At 34.8% G+C, this 26,662-nt stretch overlaps 1 protein-coding gene across 2 annotated transcripts in view; it reads right to left on the reverse strand.

Annotated features, from left to right (window-relative positions):
• The window catches only part of DPP10 (dipeptidyl peptidase like 10), a 635,980-nt gene that overhangs the window by 61,603 nt on the left and 547,715 nt on the right, over positions 1 to 26,662 (reverse strand). For both annotated transcript variants that reach the window (XM_027055933.2, XM_027055935.2), the window contains exons 13-16: positions 23,342 to 23,449; positions 3,679 to 3,770; positions 3,242 to 3,289; positions 61 to 182 (exon numbers count right to left, since the gene is read on the reverse strand). In XM_027055933.2, the coding sequence (XP_026911734.1) occupies positions 61 to 182; positions 3,242 to 3,289; positions 3,679 to 3,770; positions 23,342 to 23,449 (370 nt within the window). The remainder of the gene's footprint in view (positions 1 to 60; positions 183 to 3,241; positions 3,290 to 3,678; positions 3,771 to 23,341; positions 23,450 to 26,662) is intronic.

Raw genomic sequence — 26,662 nt, forward strand, 5'->3', positions numbered from 1 at the left:
TAGAGAGTAATAGTTACTTGTGATGGTAATAGATACTGATCAAATAAAATAATTTATTACCTTTACAGAATAATAGGAAATGTTGATTCATAGGACTAAAACTGGCACCAAAATATGTACATTGTTCTTTCATGAAATTACATGAAATGCATTGACGATTCAGTAATCCTTCAGTAGAAGCACTGGGGAAAGAAAAAGAAAATTAGAAATGGTACCATTCCAGGTACGTGAATATGTGGCATATATTTAAACATTAACATAAACTCAGGAGCTACAGCACTGCTTATATTGAGGCTCCTTGTCAATTAGGACTTACCATATAAACACAAAGTCAATTTCCATTACTAAGGTTAAGAGACACAGTTTTCTTCTCTGTGATAAAATTAAAATCATGTATGCTTATATGTATATTAAAGTATATATGCATGCTTCTAAAATAAAGGAACTGATTTCCACAGGACTCAATATAACTTATTCTTATCTGCGTTTTCTCCATAGATATTTCTTTGTAAAGTTTTAAAAGGAAGTGCCCACAGAGACTAAAGTCACCATCAATAAATATTAGTTGAAAGAACTAATGAAAGTTTTCACAAGTCACACAAAGAATCAATCTCATGATTTCCTGAATTCAGAATTCTAAACATTAGAATTTGGTTGTCTGTCAAATGTTCCCAGTAAATAGATACATGGGAAATACTGGCACTTAACACTTGCCCTGAAGTTTTTGGTCAAGGAAAATTATGTTTTGTGAGATAATATAATCTTCATGATCATGCATACTTTGAGACATCAGGGAGGTAGGTAAAGAGACAAGTCATCATCTCTTTATTTCACAAACAATGATGCTTAAGGTCAGAGGGATGGAGATATTTACCCAAGGTTAAATTTCCTATGTAGAATATTTTATAAAGAGAGATGTATCATAGATTATTCTGACAGTTGGAAATGCTGGTGAAGCTTCATCTTATACTTGGAGAAAATACTGAAACATGATTCTGGATATGCATTTGTAAATGAATGATAGTCATTTTGATGTGCAGTATGCTGTAGGCACGGGGATGGGTACAGGAATATTGGCGTGGGCACCAGAAGCCATTGAGAATAGATGTTAAGTATCGTTCATGAACTCAAAATTTCACATTTGAAACATTCTGAGCTCATTAGAATCCAACTTTTCCTTTACTGGCCTAACCGATCAATACACACACGAAGCACTTAATACATTAGGCCATTTCACCCTAACGATAACTTGCAAGGTAATCATACCTTATTTTTTCTCTTTGAAATTGCTCTATGTGTGTATATACATCCAAATACACCTACACCATAGCACTTTCCATTTTAATCATTTTTAAGTATAAAATTCAGTGTCTTTAATTATAGTCACAATGTTGTGCAGCACTCTCCACAGAGAAGAATGCGTGCCTAGTGAAAGGACATAACTAGGATTTAAACCCTTTCCCTCTCTCCTCCTTCATATAACTTTTCAGATTCAAGTTCCTCAGAGATTTATGTTAGTATTTATCATTACTTAGATCATAGTCTAAATTATGATAATCTATTGAAATAAAGAAATGCACATTTTGAGACAACATTCATTCTAACACTGACCATGGCAGCATCTGTGATTCTTCACGGGTATATCTTATCCCATAAATTTAGTCAACCAATGATTATTTTTATGACCTGGGTAAGACAGTGATTGAGTTTTCTGAGTTAAACAGTAACGTTATCTTACAGTCAAGCCAACTGACATTTGCTGAGCTACTTAAGGGGAAATTTATTGGTACTATATTTCCTTTATAACATGGCCTGCTCCACTAGTACAGGTCATAGATAGACTGCTGCCTCAGTCACTAGAGAACAAAGACAAGCACACAAATCTGAGAAGTCATTTTGATTCAGATCACATTTTAGGCTAATCATATTGGGAAGAGAGATTGAGATAGTTCCATTGGCTGAAATGGGCCTAGTCTAATCCTTTGACACTGTGATTTTTCTTTAAGAGTTTCATAAAATGAGAGAAATAACACTTAGATATACTAGTTCCACAACCTTAAATTGTTCACAACTGCCAGCATCAACCGGAGTATACGCTTCAAGATAAGCTTCAGGTCACCAAAAAGCACAAAGTGACCACTACGTTCATCAAGATCTCTAAACCAACACAAGCATCAGTCTCTTTACATAAACAGCTGTCCTTCCCTTGGAAGTCATTAGAATTGAGACTGTGGGTTTCAGACTCAAGAGAAACACAAAACAAAAACCCCATAAAACAAAGAATCCAAAAATCACCTATTGAGAGAGGTGATAAAAATAGACGCTTCAGATGAAAGCAATTTATGCATAAATAAGAGTGTGCAGTGTATTAGAGGGAGTTTAGGGTGCTTTAAACATGCATTTTTACTCTCAAAGGAAAGTGTAGGCTACTGGGTAAGAATCAGTGGTGACACTTCTTCAAACATGATGAATTTCCACTGAGAATATGCCATGGCAGTTTTGACACTTTAAAAATGAATCTGTGAAATGGAAATTTGAAAGTGTATATAAAGTCTAGAATTAATAAGTTGCTTGCCAGACAAAAATAAAAGTCATTCTTATGAGGTCCTGGTGAAAGCTTTCTGAGTGAGGAGACATTTTAATACTAAATAGGTATGACCTTAAGCATCTTTTATGAATATAACTTTCCATCTGGGAAAATTGGGCAGATGAGAACATTCCCCATCTAATGCTTTATTTTACTAAGCAGTGAGTGTTACTGGCTCAAATAATAATCTTGCCAGGTTTTGCACATCGTGGGGGCAGGGGAGAAAAACTTCCCCTTGATCTACTCTTCTAAGTGTTCACAATGGTTTTACTTTGTGAATAAATTACCAGTGTACAATATAAATGCACTGAAAATTCAAAATGAGGCTTAGCAGAAGAAAAGTCCACTCAGGAAAATACATAAACTCCCGTGAGATGGGTAGTTGAGAAATGCAAGCCTTAAAAAAAAAAAAAAGACACTTTGAGACTGTAAAAGCAGGTGATGAAAAAAATTACAAAAGGAGCAGCTGGATGGTCTTCACGTCAGGTCCCAGCGTTCAGGCTTGCAAAGGTCCAGACGTGAGAGACTGGACCAAGAGCGTGAGGTTCCGTCATGTCAAAAATGAAACTACAGAGTTTTCCATCCTATCCTTAAGGTGTGTAGATGGCCACTGAGAAATCAACCTGTGTAGCCAAGTCTTTGCACCTTGCTTACCTGTACAGCTGCCTCCCTCTGGGCGAAGACTCAGTGCTCAGAAAGTAACTGCCCAGGAAAGAGAAAACACACACATCAGGCACAGATCAATTTTTGCCACGCTGAGATTTCACTTGAATCTTCGAGCTCCGGCCTGTTCTCTCATTCAACCACCGAACTTTGATCCGTTTGGGAAACACATCTTTTTGTTCTTAAAATATCATCATATCACACTTCTCTGTGATCTCTCTCAGTCTAAGTGTGTACGTATCTGCGTAAATGTGTGTGTGCAAGTGTCTCTCTGGGTGAAGGGTAGGGAGAGTCTTTAAAGAGAATGTTGCTGTTTCCATGGCCAAGGTGTCTGGACTAGGACCACGGTAAGCAAAACATCAATCTGGCCGAAAGATTGCGTTTGACAACTGTGACTACCAACCTGACTAGAGAACCAAAATGCTCACATTTTTTGAGTAGTTTCATCGTATGCCAAGATCTTTATCACTTCCCAGTTTCCTGATGTCAAATGCCGCACGGTAATTTGCTCACTTTTACTCTGCAAAGAAATAGAAAATATTGATTTTCTTTTTTTTATTCAAACAGCATCTTTCTGGTCAACACAAAAATACCAACTACCTGTGTCACTTTTAATTCTGCAATTCGCAGCTAACACTCAGTTTCTTGTTTTCATTCTCGAGAATGCACACACATTCATGTAAACATTGACCCGGGTAGGAGAGTGCCTTTTCTCCATTACTGTGGGAAAAGCATTAGAAGACACCTCTCGGTGATGATCGCCTGTGCAACACTTTGACACAGGATGTCATCTTGGCATTTAGTAAAGACACAGGACTTTGGTAATGCTCATCTAAATGGCTGACAACTACAGTTTGGACAGCTTTAGGTGAAACATTTCACAACAAATTTTATTGTAAATAAACGCTATTGTATACTTTTAACCTTTACACCATTGCATCGTGTTATGGTTTGCTATTTTCACACAAGAATTTATTTCTGAGATTAATTTATGTTGATGTTTGCAGCCATAGTTGGTTTCTACCACTATGTCGTATTTTATGTGAATATAGCATAATTTATGTTTTATTGACATTTGAGCATTTCCAAATTTTAGTTCTTAAAAACAAGTCACCTATGAACAGTTTTATCAAGGTCTCGTGATGCACATGGCAGGATTTTCTTGAGACAAGCGCCAAGAAGTGGGATTGGTCATTAGTAAACATGTCTTCTACTTAACTAGATAGTGACAAAGTATTTTCCAAAGTTGCCCCTACTTACAGTCTACTAGCAATGTGAGTTCCCATTGCTTCTCATCCTTGCCGCTTCCTTACTGGCAGTTAATTTCATCAGATTATTGAATTTTTGGTCAATCTAATGAGTATGAAATGGTACCACATTTGTTTTCTTTTTATTGAGAAAATGTTCAAGCCTACAGAAAGGTTGAGTGAATACTACATAAACACCCATCAGATCATTACCTGGATTCACCATCTTATATCAACATGTTGAATATTTGCCCTCACTCTTTCGTTGTTTGCTGAATCATTTAAAAGTAAGTTGCAAACATCAGGATATTTTTGCCTAAATACTTCAATATACATCTCTCAAGTTTAAGACGATTTCCACATGTAAGCAAATAACACATACGAATATTTATGTTAATATCATCTAAACATACAGTCTATACCCTAATTTCCACAACAGCCCCAAGAAACCATATATGTGTGTGTGTATTATATATATATATATATATATTACATTTAGACATATATGTACATTTATATATTTAGATAAAATAGATGTCTTAATAAATATTTACATATATTGGGTTATCATCTCTTTAATCTCTCTTAAAGAAAAACATTTATCTTTTTTGATTTCTATAATATTAACCATTTTTTAGACTCTTGGTCCAATGGTCTTATAGAATGTCCAGCATTTTGGATTTGTCTGATTGTTTTCTTATGCTTTAATTTAGGCTAAATATTTTTGGCAAGAATATTACACAGGTGATACTGGATACCTCTTCTGCTTCATATTAGGAAGAATACCATTACACATCTTCCCACTCATGACAATGCTGTTTACATGGTAACTGTGACATATGCATTGAAAAATACATTTTGCCTTTTAATTAAAAGTGGGATGATACTTGCACATTATGTGAGCATCTTCTTCTCCATTAACTTTTCACTTCATAGGTTTAGCATCCATTCATGACCTTTCCCTGAATAAATTATCATTTCAAAGTGATTTTCTAATTCTAATATCACTTTTGTATTTATCAGGTAGCATTCTTCTGTGAAGAAAACTATTTCCCCTTGCCTGTGTTCACTCTCATCCTTGCTCTTCCTCCTCTTCATATCACTACATACTTAACCATGTTTAATGTAATATATTACATTCCATGATTGTTGTTATTCTTTATGATGTTAAAATTGTCACAATTTGGTTATTGGGCACTCCTTCAAACCAACACCTCTATTCTTTAGAAATGATTACATTGGTCTTTGAGCACTTCCTTGTTTTCTGCACAATCACATGTTCTGAGATCCTTTTACTTCCCCTACCTCCTAACTGTAATCAGTCATTTCTCCAATGAGTTTTTTCTACTGGATTACAGCATTTAGATATAAAGATCTGGGGTATGTGTGCTAATTGCTACTCTAATGTTATTAGTTGTGGGCCTTTTCAGAAGAGATAGATGGCTAGCTAGAGAGATATCCCTATGTTATCTGTGTGCATGTGTGTGTATGTGTTCTTAGTATTATCTTCAAGTAAAATCCATATCCGTTTGATTTACATTCAGGTGCATTTGCTTCTCTTAGTATTTCAACATAGCTTTGGTGTCCTCATGTTTTCTATTTAATATTCGTTTTCTTTTCTTTTTATTTTTTTAATGTTTATTTCTGAGACAGAGAGAGACAGAACATGAGTGGGGGAGGGGCAGAGAGAGAGAGGGAGACACAGAATCAGAAGCAGGCTCCAGGCTCTGAGTTGTCAGCACAGAGCCTGATGTGGGGCTCGAACTCGCAGACCACGAGATCATGACCTGAGCCGAAGTCAGAGGCTTAACCAACTGAGCCACCAACCAGGCGCCCCTCTTTTTATTTTCTTAAGGTTTATTTTATTGTTGAGAGAGAAAGCAAGAGTGTGAGCAGAGGAAGGGCAGAGAGAGAAGGAGAGAGAGGATCCAAAGCAGACTCTGCATTGAGAGAAGAGACCCTGCTGTGGGATTCAAACTCACAAACCATGAGATCATGACCTAAGCCGAAGTCAGATGCTTAACTGACTGGGTCATCCAGGTGCCCCAATATTATTTTAAAAATATGTAGATAGTTCAAACATATAGTGTATGTGTGTGTGTATGTGTGTGTGTGTGTATATATATCTATATATCTATATATCTATATATCTATATCTATCTTCAAACTAAGATTACAAGAGAAAGACAGAGACAGACAGAGGGAGCATCCCTGCAAGAAGTCTTGGTTTCATGCCATTCTCATCACATACAAAAAAGTTATTAGGTCTTTGTTTATCCTTTTCTGGGGGGAAATGTTTTATAAGTGAAACATTAATATTTCATAACTATAAATGTAAACCCAGATACACATACACATATAAGCTAGAGAGAAATCAGAGAACACAGGGCATGTTTTCTTGTTATAGATCTTCTTCCATCCTTTTTATTCCTACATAGTTCTCCAAAGTGTGGATATACTATAATGAGCCTCCTAAGATGCACATCTCAAATGATGCCACAGTGGTTAACTCTGTACATATGCTTGTGATTTAATGTGTAGGGAAATATTGTCAGGGTATGCGCCTCTATAAGGGAAGTATCATCTTGCACATCTACCAGCAATGTATAAGGTACTTATTTTCTCATGGGCATGTTGCAGAGTATGTTGTTCAGTGTTTGAATTTTTGCCAATCCGATAGGGGAGAAATGGTGGTGTAGTAGACACTAGGACATGCCAATGGGAACCCTCTCTGGAAGGAAGGACCTTGGCAGCACCTAGAAGTGCTGTTGGAAGAAAGTGCTCAGCTGTCAGTCTTCTTCTCTGAGGGTTGCCGGGACTGAAGACAATGTCTCATCCAAGATTAGACCTCTGTTCAAGGGCAGTCCACATCCAATGGGACTGATCAGTACTGAAGGATACAAGCCCAACCCTATTGCTCTCACTTGGGACTTCTCTGAGAGCCACCTCAGTCTAGAACTCTTTGTGGAATCAGTGGAGGCCTTCATTCAGATGGCCCTGCAGCCCACATTTTTCTGGCCAATTTTGCTTCCTTGTGTACCTTTCCAAAGTTATTGATGTCCTGTGTGAAAATGGTCCTGCAGGCTAATCTTCTCTTCACTTGGCTTCCTGTGAAACCCAACTTGTCACAGGTATACTGGTGTAATTTCATTTTGCATTTCTCTTAGGAAAAAAGTTGAGCTTCATATATATGCATATATGTATACTATAACATATATAATGTGTCATTTGCACAATTATAAATGAGAGTCAATCATTATCTGAATCTCTGCTAATGTTTGTTTTTATTATCAGATTTCTTTTGTGTTTTGGTCTTCATTTTTCAACAGTTCTCTTTGTCTTTATATTCATTATGTGAGCTATAAGCTGCAGGTATGTTCTGGATTGTTGTTTTATCTTGACATTGGTTATGGTACTATTTTTCCAATATATGTATCTTTTATATAACTTGTTGTCAAGTTAGCTAACATACAGTGTATATACAGCATAGTCTCTCTTGGCTTCAGGAGTAGATTCCTGTGATTCGTAACCCATATACAACACCTGGTGCTCATCCCAGCAAGTGCCCTCCTCAATGCCCATCACCCATTTTCCCTCCCCGCCTGTCCCCTCGACCCTCAACCCCCATCAACCCTCAGTCTGTTCTCTGTATTTAAGAGTCTCTTGTGGTTTGCCTCCCTCCCTCTCTGTAACTATTTTTCCCCCTTCTCTTCCCCCTTCCCCCATGGTCTTCTGTTAAGTTTCTCAAATTCCACATGAGTGAAAACATATGATATCTTTCTCTGACTGATATATTTAACTTAACATAATACCCTCCAGTTCCATCCACGTTGTTGAAAATGGCAGGATTTCATTCTTTTTCCTCACCAAGTAGTATTCTATCGTATATATAAACCACATCTTCTTTATCCATTCATCAGTTGATGGACATTTGGGCTCTTTCCATAATTTAGCTATTGTTGAAAGTGTTGGTATAAACATTGGGGTACATGTGCTCCTATGAATCAGCACTCCTGTTTCCTTTGGATAAATTCCTAGTAGTGCTATTGCTGGGTCACAGGGTAATAAAATTTTTAATTTTTTGAGGAACCTCCACACTGTTTTCCAGAGTGGCGGCACCAGTTTGCATTCCTACCAACAGTGCAGGAGCGTTCCCCTTTCTTCACATCCTCGCCAACATCTATTGTTTCCTGAGTTGTTAATTTCAGCCACTCTGACTGCTGTGATGTGGTATTTCAGTGTGGTTTTGATATTTATTTCTCTGATGATGAGCAATGTTGAGCATCTTTTCATGTGTCTGTTAGCCATCTGGATGTCTTCTTTGGAAAAGTGTCTCTTCATGTTTTCTGCCCATTTCTTCACTGGGTTATTTCTTTTTTTTTTTTGGGGGGGGGTGGGTGTTGAGTTTGGTAAGTTCTCTATAGATTTTGGATACTAATCCTTAACTGATATGTAATTTGCAAATATTTTCTCCTATTCTGTTGCTTGCCTTTTAGTTTTGTTGATTGTTTCCTTTGCTGTGCAGAAGTTTTGTATCTTGATGAGGTCCCAAGAGTTCATTTTTGCTTTTATTTCCCTTGCCTTTGGAGACATGTCAAGTAAGAAATTGCTGTGGCTGAGGTCAAAGAAGCTGTTGCCTGTTTTCTCCTCTAGGATTTTGATGGTTTCCTGGCTCATATTTAGGTCTTTGAATTCAGCCAAGTAGCAGGATATTGAATCAACGTGCAGAAATTTGTTGCATTTCTCTACACTAATAATGCAGCGACAGAAGATCCTCTTTACAATTGCACCAAGAACCATAAAATAACCTAGGAATAAACCTAACCAAAGAGGTAAAAGATCTGTATGCTGAAAACTGTAGAAAGCTTATGAAGGAAATTAAAGAAGATACAAAGAAATGGAAAAAATATTCCATCCTCATGGGTTGGAAGAACAAATATTGTTAAAATGTCATATTACCCAAAGCAATCTACACATACAATGCAATCCCTATCAATATAGCACCAGCATTCTTCTCAGAGCTAGAATTTGTAATGGAACCACAATCCTAAAATTTGTATGGAACCACAAAAGACCCAGAATAACCAAAGTAGTGTTGAAAAAGAAAACCAAAGCTGGAGGCATCCCAATCCCAGATTTTAGCCTATACTACAAAGCTGCAGTCATCAAGCCAGTATAGTATTGGGACAAAAACAGACATACAAACTAATGGAATAGAATAGAGAACCCAGAATTGGACTCACAAATGTATGGACAACTAATCTTGGACAAAGCAAGAAAGGGTATCCAGAGGAAAAAAGACCGTCTCTTTAGCAAATGGTGCTGGGAGGACTAGACAGCAACATGCAAAAGAATGAAGCTAGACCACTTTCTTACACCATACACAAAAATAAATTGAAAATGGATGAAAGACCAAAAATATTCTTCTAATCTTTATGTAATAAAATTTACCATCGTATTTTTATATTGTCTCTGGCTATTGGTGCATAGTATAAAGGCTTTCTTCAAACTAAGATTACAAATAATTTATTGATGTTTTCTCCTGGTACATGTAAGGTTTTATTTCTCAAAGTTAGATTTCTGATCATTTTAGAATTATGGTGGTAGTACGTAACTACTTTTCTTTTTCCTTATGATATTCAATTTTTCCAAAACTATTTTATTAAAAAAATTCATTTTTCCAGTACTTTGAAGTTCCATCTCTATTTTATATATATATATACTATATATACTACTATATATATATATAGTATATATATATAGTATATATATATATGTATATATATATACACACACACACACACACGTCTTATATTTGTTATATATATGTCTTTTTTATCTATTTTATATATATAGTATATATATGTATATATATACTATATATATAGTATATATATAGTATATATATATACTATATATATATATAGTATATATATAGTATAAATATAGTATATTTATATGTATATATATATATACACATACACACATCTTATATTTGTTATATATATATAACAAATATATATATATATATATATATATATATATATATATATATGTCTTGGTATTTCCTCAGATATTACTGCATACTTATTTTTCTAAATGAACCTAAAAATAAGCCTATCTCATTCAAACATATAAAACTTGTTAGAATTTCTTACTGGGATAATATAAAATTTATAATTAATACTCACCTCTTTACGATCTTCATTTTATCACAGAGCAGGGATATTTTCCCATTTGTTCAAGTCTACTTTATGTCTTTCAGGAATGTTTTAACATTGTCCTCATACAGGTTTTGTACATTTTGCACATTTATATATTTTATATATATCTCAAATACATTTCATTTTCTTATGTCACTAAGTATTTTATATTTTGTTGCTATTGTGAATGGCTTCCTATTCCATACACTCTAAATGGTTATTGTTAGCATATAGGAACAACTGTTCATTTCCATATGCTAAATATCTATCCTATCTCACTGAATACTTTTCAAATCTTATGGGTAGTTGTTTATTTTCATCTGATTTACACAAATACGTCCAAAACAAAAATGTGGAGATACTGTGCATCCTTCCTTCTTTCTGAGCTTAATGGGAATGCCACTTTGTTGGATTATGGACTGAGGCATATAGGTTTTATCACATTAAGAAATTATCCTCCAATTCCTATATTTTTAAGTTTTTAAATATTTATTTTGGAGAGAGAGAGAGAGAGAGAGAGAGAGAGAGAGGAGGGGCAGAGAGAGAGGGAGAAAGAGAATCCCAAGCAGGCTCCACACTGTCAGCAGGGAGCCCAATGCAGGGCTTGAACTCATGAACCGTGACATCATGACCTGAGCCAAAGTTGGACACTTAATTGACAGAGCCACCCAGGTGTCCTTTTAATTTTTTTTTTAAACCAGGAATTGGTATGAAATTTTGCAAAAGGCTTTTATAACAACTATAAAGAAAGCCTATGCTGTAGGCTTTATAATTCAAACTGTGTTGGCATTACCCTTGAATGTCTGGTTCTCTTACAAAATCACGTGGGCCCTGGTGCTCCTTTGTGGTGCAGCTCTTTAATGACATTACATTTCTTCTCTGTCATGACTCAATGTGAGCTGTCTGTGTCTCTTGGGGCAGTTTTGGCTAAATGTATTTCCTCATGAAATTGTTCATTTCATCTACATTTTCAAATTAGTTGACATAGAATTCTACAAAATACTCTCTCAAAATCTACTGAAATGTCCTCTGTTATTTCCCACCAGCCATTTCCAATTATATGTGTTTTCTTTCTCCTTTTTCCTTGATTGGGCCAGCTTATGTTTTGTGTGTGTGTGCATGTGTGTGTGTGTGTGTGTCTGTGTGTGTTTTCAAGGAGAAAACATTCCTTTTTTAAAATTTATTCTACATCTTTCTATATACTGTATAATGTACCTCATTTCTGCTTCAAATTTATTTTCATCTTTCTGACTTATGTTGGATTTTGCTGATAATTTGCTACCTGAAATTAAACTCATTTAATTTCATACTTCCATTTTAGTTTTTATAGGTTTTTAGAGCTATGATTTTTTTTCTGACATCTGATTCTGAAAGGTGTTTTCATTCTCTTATTATTATTACTGTTTTATAACTTTGCAAATTTGAACTTTTCAAAGGAATTGTTTAATTGGATTTGCTTTAAAAATGTTTCTAGCCAGAAAATTTGTTAGGAGTTCTTGATTTCTAGGCGTATTACATTGTAATCACAGCATGCTTTCATGTAATTTTTAATTTATAGAACTTATTGAGCTTTTAAAATAACTAATGTATGTTCAACTTTTGTCAGTGTTCCCTATACACTTAAAAAGAATTTCTTCATTTGGATGTGTTCAAAATTATATATTTATATATTTATATTTATAAAATAAAATCTATATTATATGTAATAATATAGTTAATATAATAAAAATATAAAAATAACACAATATATTATATATAACAATATATGTGTGTATATATGAACATATGTATGTGTGTGTGTATATATATATATATGAACATCATATAATTCACTTTGGACTGAGGAAGGTAAAAGAAGTTTCCTCACATCAAGTACTTTTTGTGCATATCTACTTAATGAAGGTGGTGACTATACTATCCAAGATGTGGATACATTTTTAACTAATATACTTTGTGATTTGCACCCTTGAACATTATAAAGTATCTTCTTTTGGTCTTCTTAATGCTTTGCGGCATGAAAATTCTCTTGTCTAGCATTAGGTTTACCCTTTCTAAATCCTTTGTTCTTAAATGTGTATTTTGCAAAAAGATTGAATTGCATGAATTTCAAGAAGCAATATGAAAAACTTTTTTTAATTGTAGTACATAAATTAAGCCAAATTACATTTATTGGGTATAACTGTTTTATAAACCTCTTGTATAAAACTATTTTAAAAACCTCCATCATATTTTAGATATTCATTATGGATGTCATACTTAATGAGTTTTTTTGTAGGAAGTCTTTTAGTAATTTTTAAAAATGTTTTTAAATCCAGTGCTAGGTTTTTATTTTAGTTTTACATGTTATCATTATATTAACAACTTCAATAATGTTCTTATCCCTCTCACAGTTATCTTTTGTTTCTTGACCATTTCTTTTGTTCTGATTTGTTGTGGATTATGGTTTTTAATTTTCTTTAATCTTTATTTATTTTTGAGAGAGAGAGTTCGAGCGGGGGAGGAACAGAGAGAGGGAGAGGGAGACACAGAATCTTTTTTTTTTTTTTTAGTGTTTATTTATTGTTGAGAGAGACAGAGACAGAATGCGAGTGGGTTGGGGACAGAAAGTGAGGGAGACACAGAATCCGAAGCAGGCTCTAGGCTCTGAGCTGTCAGCACAGAACCCAACACAGGGCTCGGCCTCACAAGCTGTTATCTCATGACATGAGCTGAAGTCAGACACTCAACTGACTGAGCCACCCAGGTGCCCTGGGAGACACAGAATCTTGAAGCAGGCTCCAGGCTCTCAGCTGTCAGAACAAAACCCGACGCGAGGCTGGACCTCACGCACCCCAAAGTTGATGACCTGAGCCAAAGTCAGAGGCTCAACTGAATGAGCTACCCAGGTGCCCCTGGATTATAGTTTCAATGTTGCCTTTCTTCCAGTCTTCTGTTTCTCTCCTTTAAGAAACCCAATTAAATATCAGTTGCATATTATTTCCCTGTCTTAGCTACTTGTGATCCTCTCTACTTTATTTCATTTATTTATTTTTATCTCTCTTCCTGATAACCACTAGTATATTTTTGGCAATATTTATTTACCCTTGGTCATCTTTCCATTAGTTTCTTACGATTTTGTACTATTTTTTTTTCAATATTCTTCCTGAAATCTGTTACTTTTTGGGTTACAACTTTTCTTTATACTTTATGAAGGCTTTTCTGAGTTTTGAATTTCACATTTGATAATTTCATATCTACAAGTGCTTATTTAGTGATACTTAGTTATTTGGGGAGTATTACACTACTGGATCCTTCTGCTTCATAGTTGATTTTGGGAGAGGGGTAGCTTTTTCTATTAAATATTTTTTTTTATTCTCACTTTCTTTTTACCTCACATAGCAACTGCATGTCTACTGCCAGCCATATTTTCTTCTTTCTGAAAATCTTGGATTTCCTAGGATATAGATGCCTAATAGTGGTGAAAGATTAGGTGAGCCACTAAACTTCTATCACTAGTACCCTAAGGAGCTGCATCCGTAAGGAATGCTATCTCTAGTACCCTAAGAACTTGTTTCTCAAGCACCCCAAGGTAGCACCATTAGGAGTAGATACGCGTTTTCTGACAGCCTATATGTATATGTATATGTGTGTGTGTATATGTGTATATATATGTTAGCTACATATATATGTGTGTGTGTGTATGTGTATACACATATATGTGTATATACACATATGTGTATATATATACACACACACATATATATGTAGCTAATATATATGTGTATATATATAGATATACATTTTTTTCCCTGGGGGGTCCTTAATTTCTATCACCAGTTTCTAGTTTCTACCTTTCCCTTCTCCACAATATTCCAAGAGATGGGTCTGTCAAGCTTGTTTCTTTCTTTCTTTCTTAGGTGGTATTAAAAAAAATCATATTTGGTTTGTGCATATTCAAGGTACTTCACTATGATTCCTTGTCTCAGTGCTAACTTTTATTTTTTTTAATTTCATTTATTTTTGCTTTAGGTTTAATTGACATAAAATATCTTATAATTTCAAGTGTATATCATAGTGCTTCAATATTGCACACATTAAGAAGTGATCACCAGGTTAAGTCTACTTACCATCTGTCAATATACAAAGTTTCAATGTTGAATTTTAAAAGGAGTGTAACTAATGTTCCACGGTATAGACTATGCTATATAACCTAAGCTTTTGGTGAATGCCTTTATCAGCATAAAGAAATTGTTTTTGTTCCTAAATTTGTAAGGTTTTTGAACATGGATTTGTGGAATTTATTGGAGGCTGTTTCTGCATCTATTAAGATGATTATATTTTTTCATGTAGATGAAAATGCAGTGAATTATATCATAGATATTTAAATTTTAAGCAAACAGCATTCTTCGGTGAAAAATAACAGTATTTTTTTAAATCCATTGAAGAATTCAGTTTGCCACTACTTGGTTTAGAAGTTCTTAAGTGACCTGTAAACTGTCCTTTCCCATACTGTCTTCATTTGATTTTGGTTATAAAATGATATCTGTATCATTAAATGTATCAAAAAATATTCCATCTTTTTCTCCTTTTTGAATATATTTCTATACATTTTAAGTGCATGCTTCTTGAATTTTGGTAGAGCCCAGTTTTCAAAACCACCTGTACTTGATGTGAAAATGTTTAATTTTTTTTTTTAATGTTCATTTATTTTTGAGAGAGAGAGAGAAAGAGATACAGAGTGTGAGCAGGGGAGGGGCAGAGAGAGAGAGGGAGACAGAAAATCTGAAGCAGGCTCCAGGCTCTGAGCTGTCAGCACAGAGCCGGACATGGGGCTCGAATTCACGAACTGCGAGATCATGCCCTGAGCTGAAATTTGACCCTTAACCTACAGAGTCACCCAGGCGCCCCTGAAAACACTGTTTTAAAATGCCGTTCCTTGGGGCGCCTGGGTGGCACAGTCGGTTAAGCGTCCGACTTCAGCCAGGTCACGATCTCGCTGTCTGTGAGTTCGAGCCCCGCGTCAGGCTCTGAGCTGATGGCTCAGAGCCTGGAGCCTGTTTCCGATTCTGTGTCTCCCTCTCTCTCTGCCCCTCCCCCGTTCATGCTCTGTCTCTCTCTGTCCCAAAAATAAGTAAACATTGGAAAAAAAATTAATAAATAAATAAAATGCTGTTCCATTTCCTTAATATTATGGGACAATCACATTGTTTCTTAAATATGTTTGTTTTTTATTTTAGAATTTATTTATTTCATTCAGGTTCTCAAATTTGTTGACATAAAGTTAATAGTATTTTAAAATACAGTTTAAATATGCAGTTCTGCCTCCTTTGTGTAACTTACACTTTTTTTTTAGGTTGATTTATTTTTTGAAAGAGAGAGTGAAAGAAAGCCATGAGTAGGGGAGGGTCAGAGAGAAAGGAGACAGAGAATCCCCAAGAAGGCTCTGCATTGTGAGTGCAGAGTCCCATGCAGGGCTTGAACTCACGAACTATTGGATCATGACCTGAACAAAAATCCAAGAGTAGAATACTTAACCGACTGAACCAGCCAGACACCCCAAACCTATGATTTCTTGATTATAACTGTGGATTCCAGTAGTCATTATCAGACCTTGCTTTGAATGAGCCAAGGACAGAATACTAACAGCTTAAGGTTTTTGTTTTTGTTTTTTTTTTAACGTTTTATTTATTTTTGAGACAGAGAGAGACAGAGCATGAACGGGGGAGGGGCAGAGAGAGAGGGAGACACAGAATTGGAAGCAGACTCCAGGCTCTGAGCCATCAGCCCAGAGCCCGACGCGGGGCTCGAACTCACGGACCGCGAGATCATGACCTGAGCTGAAGTCGGACGCCTAACCAACTGAGCCACCCAGGCGTCCCTAACAGCTTAAGGTTTTAATGCATCTTTGGTGCCCAATTTTAAGATGAACAATATCTCAAAACATTGAAAGGTACAGAAATTGTGCTCTATTATTTGAACATATCTAGAGATGCCTTGGTTTCAAGATTTCTACCTTGATTATATTTTCTCCATTTTTTCAGAAAATTTTGTTATTTGTAGGTATGTATTCAAGGATAGAAGAATGTCCACATTAAACGTGATCATGAGTGGGGAGCCTGGCTGGCTCAGTCGGTTAAGCAAACAATTAAGTTTGACTCTTGATTTCAGTGCAGGTCATGATCCCATGGTTCGTGAGTTTGAGCCCTAAATGGGGCTCTGCACTGACAGTGTAGAGCCTGCTTGGGACTCTCTCTCTCTCCCTCTCTCTTTGCCCCTCCCCTGCTCACAGTCTCTCTTTCTCTCTCTCTCAAATTAATAAACTTAAAAAAACACTTAAAAAAATTAAAAAGTACAAGTTATCATGAACAAAACTCAATGCTTTGAGACAATGTCTGAACACAGTGTACCCAATATTAAAAATGACACATTATTCATTTCAATGATGCATCCAGCATAAAAATATTTTTCTTCTAACTTAGGACCAAAAGTTTTCTTGTTGGAAGCCTTAACAACAACCTCACACTTTTTAGATTTCACTTCAAGCATCTGTAATTGCTTTGCTCACTTTATATCCACGAGGGCAAATCTGGGCTGAGGAATAAGTGCAACTTCATTTCACATATAAGAGCATAGCCTGTCTTTTATAGTTCTACAGTTATAGTCGTAAGACTCAACTATTCTCCATGACTGCATATCAGATTATATTGCATCAGTGAGCATATTACATTTGATCTGGACTGGAGGTAAATAATCCTAATACAAATCAAAATATGGTAGATGGCTCATACAGTGAGTTCAAAATAAATATCAAGGAACTTGACTAATCTTCCCGAGGGGTGTCTGTATCTCAGTTAGTTTTCAGTCCACTTTCCAAAGATAATCGCAGCTAAGAAAACTGAACAAAGAGGAAAGAAGAATCATTCTCACTGTGCAGTAATAATTCTTTCCATGCAACCATGGTCTCTATTATATTAACTTGGTAGAATACAAAAAAATGATGATAAATATGAAAAAATAGTGGACTTTTGCCAAGGGCAACATGACAATGTACTTTAAACTCATATTTCACTTTTAATTTTAGACTAAATGGCGATACAACTAATGATTTTCATTCATTAGTGGGATGGAAATCTAGGATGCAGATCAAGTGTTTTATTGCCAAATAAAATTTGAGAATAAGGTATTAGACACCATTAGAAATCAGATTACCTCTCCTCAAACTGGTAGAGATTTTCTCTTACTTAGAATAAGTTAAATATTAATCTTGTATTTCTATTTAAAAATTTGGAAGATTGATATCAGTGAAAATTTCATAATATATGTGCTTTTTACCTGATTACACACTGTTCATTCAAATTTCTTATATTAAATTCTGTTTAATTTCTACAGCTTCTAAATAAGTGATATAGTGCTTAAAATAGCATGCTATAATTTACTATTTATCACACGAGGTGAGCTAATTGTTTTCAGACAGTGTCCTAATCAGATACAGCAGTGAAATTTAATGAAAAAAAATTTATTGGGTTGATTAGGTGATAGAATTGTGAATTGGGGCCATGCCATTTTCTACAGTTTTTGTAATGAATAATGGCATTTAAAATTGTTCCAAGTGAAATCATCAGTTCTCATGAGCAAAACTTTGTATTGCTGCGTAGAGAAAGAGAATGGATTCACCAACATATATAATTTTTCATTTAACACAATTTAGGAAGATGACAGGGCAGTTCCTTTCATTTATGAATCTGAACCACTTAGCATGATTGAAACTCTGCTTACTCCATATCTGAGAGAAAAAAGGTAGCCATGTCTTTGGCAAAAACCTTTTTACTTAACTGCAGCCTGCATTACAGCGAATGCAGCATATTAGAGCTCCAGACAAGGCAATTCAGAAGTTAAAGGTCTATATAAGGATTGCTATGGAGAGAGAGGCAGGAGAAAACTTGTGAAGCAATTGCAAGTCTAATGTTCTGAGGGAAAGAAGTTTTGCATCATTGTGTGACTCAAGAACCACATAAACTGATATTAATACTGCACAGTGTATATTTTACTCAAAAGAGCAATTACTTTATAGATTTTTAGAAAAGCCAGTTTTATTTTTATTCATATTATCTTTAAGGTAACTTATGAAAGTAGAGAAATTCTGTTATCACATATTCATATGGAAAGTAATCTAGAAATAAATTTTATATACACATATATATATACACACACACGTATATGTGTATATGTATGAGTTTATATGTGTGTGTATGCATATATATATGAGTTTACAAATATCTTACTTTTGATGCAGGAACTCCAGGTCTGTTAATCAAAACTAAATAAAGGATCCATAATATAAACTAGCTTTTTGTACAGTGACAGATATAGTTACAACAAATTGCCACTGAATTAAACACTGAATTATACTGGTTAACTATCTACATCCAGTCAACTAAATATTAATCTTCTAAAGAACTGTTTCTCAAAATTATGTAGCATTATGGGAAAAGTATGCTTTATAATTAGAACTTAAACTATGAAATTCTATAGTTAACATAAAATTATAATCTTGTCTAAAAGGAGGGAAACATAAATTCTTTCTAGTTTTTTTTTTTTTTTTTAACGTTTATTTATTTTTGAGACAGAGAGAGACAGAGCATGAACGGGGGAGGGTCAGAGAGAGGGAGACACAGAATCTGAAACAGGCTCCAGGCTCCGAGCTGTCAGCACAGAGCCCGACGCAGGGCTCAAACTCACGGACCATGAGATCATGACCTGAGCCGAAGTCGGACGCTTAACCGACTGAGCCACCCAGGCGCCCCTCTAATTTTATTTTTTGAAATTAGTAAGGAATGCCTTTGTAAATGAGAAAAATAAATACTAAAATATCTGTAATGACAACCATCACCCTCTTAGCGAAAATAGCCTGAAAGGCTAATTTTATAGCCTGGTCTCCAATTAATAGTTTCCATCTACCTACTCATTGTCAAAGAGAGAAAAATGTTTGGAGAAAATTACTAACTTCATTTAGTGAGATACTTCATACAGATAAATACATTTTCAGTCAGTGAGGAAGCTCTCAAATATATCTAAGCATCAAAGGGTGCCCATCCTGCTGGTTGGCTGTCAAACTCTGTTCTCGTCATTCCTTCTCACTGGCAGCAGGTCAAGGAAGAAAGAGTGTAAAAAGTCATCAATGTTGGTATATGCATTACTATTTAGACTCTAAGTTATTACACTATTTTTGGAGAGCCAATTTGCCACTCCATAGCAAAACTTAAAAACGTATGTACACATACACTTTGCCTACATATCTCTGATATCTTAAAATATATTTTTGTGGTAATAATCATAAATAAATACTTATGCATATGAATGTTTACCTCTGAGTAATTTCTCATATCAAAATTAGAGTAACTTTAATGCTGATTAAAATTGATTCATTTAAATAGAGTATACTAAACCTATTTGGCAGAATGTTGAACAGCTATTAAAATGACATTGCAGACTAATATTAAACATTAAGAATATAATAAATAATATAAGAATTCTTATACATTATTCTTTAAATACTACAAATCCATACATGTGCTTTGATTGCAATATTCAAAAGAAAATTAAATATTTTTCAATGTTAAAAGGAATTAGAAATACCTATATATACAAATTTATTTACAGTGTGATGTGTGAGGTGAGGAGACTGTGTTTGATTTTAAATGAGTTAATTCAGCTTCGAATTCTAAGATTTTCATAGCATATATATGTGTCAATATCATAATTTAGAGGATTCTTAAAAGATCTTTTTTGTAAACTATTTAAAAAAATTGAGGTGGGGGCACCTGGGTGGCTCAGTTGGTTAAGCATCTGACTTCAGCTCTGGTCATGATCTTGCATTTAGTGGGTTCAAGCCCCGCATCAAGCTCTGTGCTGACAGCTTGGAGCCTGGAACCTGCTTCAGATTCTGTGTCTCCCTCTCTCTCTGCCCCTCCCCTTCTCATGCTCTCTCTTTCTCTCCCTCTCTCTCAAAAATAAATAAAAACTTTAAAAACTTTTTTTTTGAGGGAAAGGAATTCAAACTAAGATTGTGTCTGTGTATAAACTTAGGTATAACTTAACATTTATCTAACCACTGACCTCTAACTCATTAACAAAGTAGATTAATTTTATCCACATTGCCAAAACATCCATAAATAATAGTGCAGTCATGTTTATTTCTCATTGAGGCAAGCCACAAATTCTCTGAACTGCAACCGGAATACATCAAAATCTTTTCTACTTCAATGAAAGCTTTGTTATAATCTTCATATAGAAGAGGAACAAAGTAGACACATCTACTCTATGAAGTTGTTCTGAACACTTCAGGAATAATGAATTAGACTGCATGTCAGGCTGTTTTGATTGGGGGAAGAAGGTATTTCTTCCCAAGGCTTATAAAGAAACTTCTGTTTATAAAGAAATGTCTCAATTCCTACAGGCCAGCATTAGCACCTCCCATTCCCTTCCAATCCAACACTTTTTAAAAGACACTATTTCTCTCAATTTGTTAAATAGATTGTCTTCTTGGAATTGTATATATAATGGTGTATTATACATCTTTCCCTATCATTTGCTGTATTTACAATTTGTATGCAATTTGGACAACCTGGGTTTTCACACAGTTTTGTGAATATAAAATACTGTGGTTTAAAAATTTAATAAAATGGGGTGCCTGGGTGGCTCAGTCAGTTGAGTGTCTGACTTTAGCTCAGGTCATGATCTCGAGGTTTGTGAGTTCAAGCCCCGCATCAGGCTCTATTGCTGACAGCTCGGAGCCTGGAGCCTGCTTCAGATTCTGTGTCTCCCTTTTTTTCTCTGCTCCTCCCTTGCTTCTCTGTCTCTCTTTCCTTCCCAAAAATAAACATTAAAAATTTAATAAAATGTCACAGTGTTAACATTTGCGTTTAGTGGGTTTGAGCCCCGTACCCACCCTTATAGTGTGATATATTATTTTTGACCAAAAGATCTAGTATTTATGATAACAAAATTTATAATTAGCTAGCAAAAGTTAATCAGGTAGAATAATTTGCTAGTGAAACTTCTTCCAGTTTACATAAAAAAAAAATAGCCCCCTTAGTGCTGTCTGATATAATCATTTTAATACATATAAAATCATCAAAAAGTTTAGGCATATATAGATACATTTATTTCAAACATAAATGAGATATTATAGATTAGTCTATAACCTATTTTTCCAACTTAAATGATATACTATGAAAATTAATCTACATCTTTATTGTGAAAATTATATATGTTCCAAATTACTTATTCTGGCTTTAATTCAAATTAAAGTCATGGCAGTTGTTTTAATAGGTACAGAACTTAGACATGTGTTAAATTTTAAACTACCGACATAAGATTTTGAGAATTAAAGGCACTGAGCTGCTGCACATAAATATGTATATAGATTATGATAAAAGTTTGAGAATTTGCACAAGGCTTGTGAAGGTTCTAACAACATAAATGTAGCCAGGTTGTTTAGGGATCTTTTGGCACATTTATATTTACTCTATATTTTGTAAGTGTGAAATTGATTCTTGGCTAGTTTGTTTGTAAACTCTCATAGAAGATTCCAGTTTATCCACATCCTTTGCCTTTATAAATTATCTTTTGCCTGAGACTAGGATGTTTGTTTATTTGATTTTGAAGGAAACCAGTTCTCCTGAATGTTTGTTATTGACCATTACATTCAAATTGACTCATTAACCTTGTCACATTTAAACCATTTGTGAATTCTCCCATTTTTAAATAATTGGATAAAACTGTATGGTCTGCTAACTCATTTGGAATTTAAAAGAAAAATAACCCCTTTCCTTATTTTTATTGGAAAGTCTATAAAATATAGCACAGACTCTGTGTCATTGACAATACATTTTATCCTGGTTATTCAAATATGCATTGTGTTTCCTTGTGGGGGGGTTACCATAAAGTATTCAAGTATTCAGTTTTTGATGGACATTTAGTATGCTTCAAGCATTTATTTATTTATTCACTCACTCATTCATTCATTCATTCATTCATTTACGTTTATGTATTTTGAAAGAGAGAAACTGAGCACATCCGAGGGGGAGGGCCAGAGAGAGAAAGAAAGAATACCAAGTATTCTGATGCTGCAACTGACAGTGTGGAGCCCAACCTAGGGCTTAAACTTATGAACGGTGAGATCCTGACCTGAGCCTAAAGCAAGAGTCAGACACTTAACCAACTGAGCCCCCCAGGTGCCCCAGAAATTAGTTTGCTTCAAATATTTAAAACATTTATAGCACCTTGAAAATACTGCTTACACAAAATAGGGAATATACATATTTGTTGAATGAAAAATTTTCTCTAAATTGTCCTCCAATCTCTGAAAGTAGGGGTTGGGTAATTTTCATGTATTCAATTCTCTCTAATCCAAGGCCCAAGTCTCTTAGCATATATTATGGCTCACTAAATTCTCTTGAGTGTTGAGACTATTATATGGGAAAGGACAGTTTGAATTTATAGTTATGGAGGGGGATCCTCTTTCTAGAACTTAGTCCTTGGGTTAAATGTATGCCTGGATTTCACAGGCATTAACTGTAGGTTCAGAATATGCCCTAAGAATTGTACCTTCGTGAGTATGACAGCAATGAAACCAAACACAGAAAGGAGCCAGCACGTACCTGGACAAGAAACATCGCTATGTGGTGAAATTCTCCACGGCCCCCTTGCTTAACAGGAACTGTCATAAAGAATGTGCTGCCGTCTCTAGAAAACACTGGCTCCTCATTCTAAAAACAGAAGTGCACGTGATGACATCAAGATGGTATTGGACTTTTGTTTGCAAAACGGTCAAATTATTTTAAAAATAATGTGAATGCACCACCACCATCTATCTTCAGAAAATTTTCATGTGTCCCAACTAGAAACTGTGTCCATTAAACAGTAACTTCCCATTCCTCCCTACCCCACTCCCTGGAAGCACCATCAATGTCCTTTCTGTCTCTTTGTTTTGACTCTACCAGAACAAATTCTTTAATGACTGGCTTACAAAAACCAAACAATATCTAATATATTTTTTTTCTGAAATATTTCACCCAGCCACTCTAGTTACTTGAACATACATTTCTGTTGATGCATATATAAATGTACTGAAACTCTGAAATTAAAAGGCTGCAAAATTGGAAGGAATCCATTGAAAATCATTTAATTCAAACTTCCCATCTTCACTGTTCACCCCTCCAAAACTACACAAATACAAATGCCCATTTGATGATTTTTTAATTAAGCTCTAAGTGGCATGTTACATCAATAGAATTATTTTCTGAAAATTAAATGATGGAAGCTATGCATATAGACTGCTTTCTTTTTGCTCCAGGGGAAACATTAAGAAAATGGATTTGTCTGAAAAACATTCAGTTCTTTCCTGTTGGATTAGTGACAGTGATTATACATCCGGTAAAAGAAAGACTTTTGCTATGGTTACTTTTTTTGCAGGTCTTTAAAATGCCCTATAAACCCTTTCAGATGATCTGGCCCTCCACTCTCTTTCTGATCTCATCTCCTTTCATTCTCCTGCTTCCTCATTGTGCATGATCCTGCTCCAGGGCCTTTGCACTTTTTATTCTGCCTGGTTCTTTCTTTTATCTCTTTCATATCTTGGCTCTGTATCACCTTAACAGTGAGGTGTTTTCCCATTACCCCATACAGAGGGTGATCTTAGAAGCCAGATCAGCCAATTCTGTCTGAATCCCTCATCTCCTTTTACCTACTTCTGTTTTTTTTTCCATAGTACCTAACAGTATCCAACATATTTTATTTCAGGTAGGTATGCATTTTTTTTGTATATGCTTGTATGTATGCAGGTGGGAAAGTAGATAGGCAAGTAGGTGAAGTTCCTCAGGAATGTAAACTCCATGAGGGAGGACCCTTGAATTCTTCACTGCTCTACCTCCAGCACCTAGATAATGACTGTTATATAAATTGTCCTTAATAATTATTTACTTATTTTACTTGAATAAGTAAATTAGTAACTATTTTCATAATCTCAAGAGTCTGGTTTCAGCTTTATTAGTGAGAACCTCCCTTGATAGAGATATAAGGCTAATATTTTTCTTCTCTACTTCATGGACACTCATGAAAATATATGACATATGTAAAAATGTAAAACTGAAGGAATATACAGTTCAAGGATGAAAACATTGCATTGCTGGTTATATAATAAATACTGACAAGATACCTGAGTGAATCACATCTTTCAACTATGATAGAGTCAATAATTCTGTAGGTTCCCTCTCTTGCCCTCTGGAATCTCTCTTTTGCCTTTGTACATGAAACATCTTCTGCTTGGAACAACGTTTTTGTTTTGCTTTTTGTACTGAATCTTACTCTTTTTTTTTCTTAAACTCAAGGAACAGAAACCATTACCAAATTTCCCTGGTTAGAGCGTGTCTCGTAGTTAAGAAATCTCTCCTTAGAGATTCTAACAATTACACTGTATTTATCTCTATCATGACATTCAATGCATTCTATTATATGGTTGGCTTCTTTCACTAGGCAAGTAATAATTAAACTAAGTTTATAATTTTATCTTTTTAGCTTTATTGCCTAGGACCCAGTAGGTGTCCAACTCATAATTGGATAGATGAATGCATGTTTACAACAGGCAAAATATTTGTTATATATATATCATTCTATCCACATTTGCTCAAGCTTATCAGCTCCTTCCCTATTCTCTCCTTGTGATTTGCTCCAAAAGTAAATTGCCTTTTTAAGGTACAGGATTATCTGAGAATTCTCCTTTTTATATTTGTCCACCCCACCCCCCCAAGCCCTTTCCAATTCTAATGCCTTATAAATGGTTCAGCAAAGGAGCAGATGGAGACTATATTCCTAAATGCATTGCTGGGCTTAAAACCCTTCACCATGAGGCAATATCTACATATAAATAGGGCTCTATGCCAACCTTTTCCTAGAATCAAATAATGGAAATGGAGCCAATTTCACTGTCTACTTTTATGATTGTAAGCAAGTCAATGTTTATGACACACAGAACAATGGATTGGGGATACCAAACTCTATTTCTTGACCAATAGTTTTGTATATGGGTTATCACAAGCCTCTTGAAAGCCAGGCCACATTCTCTCTGTTCTTCCTACTATCCAGAAAGTGAGCATATGATGATTATACTTAATTCCTAGTTGTCTTAGAAATTTGGTTCATCTCAATACTATCAGTGTCATACTTTAAATTTCATCAAATTTTAAATATTTTATAAAATTACCTAAGAGCTTCTAGAGAAAACCTCAACTCTGACAAACTACCACCTGCATTTTTTTTTTACTGAATAATTGATAACTAGTTTCTTTGCTTTAAAAAAAGTTTCTATTAAACATTCATAAATTTTGGATTTAAAATGTAGATAACATAATTCCAAAAGAGCATACATTATGTTGATACATGTCAGACTATTATGAATGTCACTGGCAATAAAAATGATAGCAAAATAGGTTTAATAATACAGTACAATTCAGAATATATCAATATCCATTATGATGTTGTTTCTCATTGTTATTATTTTCAGTATCTAACTTAAGAAAGTCCATTACTGACTATAAGACCAAAGTTGGGTTTTTTCCTCCAATTTCATGAAGATTAAGTAGTCCATATTAATATCTATTTATCTATCTAGCTGTAGATTTGGTATGCCTATGCTTCAAACAAGAAAAGTTTTAGCTTATTTACAGACCTTTTTATTTATTCACCAAGTATTTATGGAAATTTTGTTATAACCAGACTCTGTATTAGGCATTTAGTTTATAATCGGAAACAAAAGATGAATATTCCTCCTGCCCTTGTGAATTTAGGAAAAAGTTCACAGAAATAATTGTGTAAGTATCACAAAAAAGATTACACTTGACTTTCAAATAACTCTTATTAAGAAATGGGATTTGGTTATGGTGGTTGGAGGAGGTGACTTTTTAAGTGGGTGATTTAAGCTGAGG

The sequence above is a fragment of the Acinonyx jubatus genome, chromosome C1 (genome assembly GCF_027475565.1).
Source record: "Acinonyx jubatus isolate Ajub_Pintada_27869175 chromosome C1, VMU_Ajub_asm_v1.0, whole genome shotgun sequence".
Lineage (NCBI taxonomy): Eukaryota > Metazoa > Chordata > Mammalia > Carnivora > Felidae > Acinonyx > Acinonyx jubatus.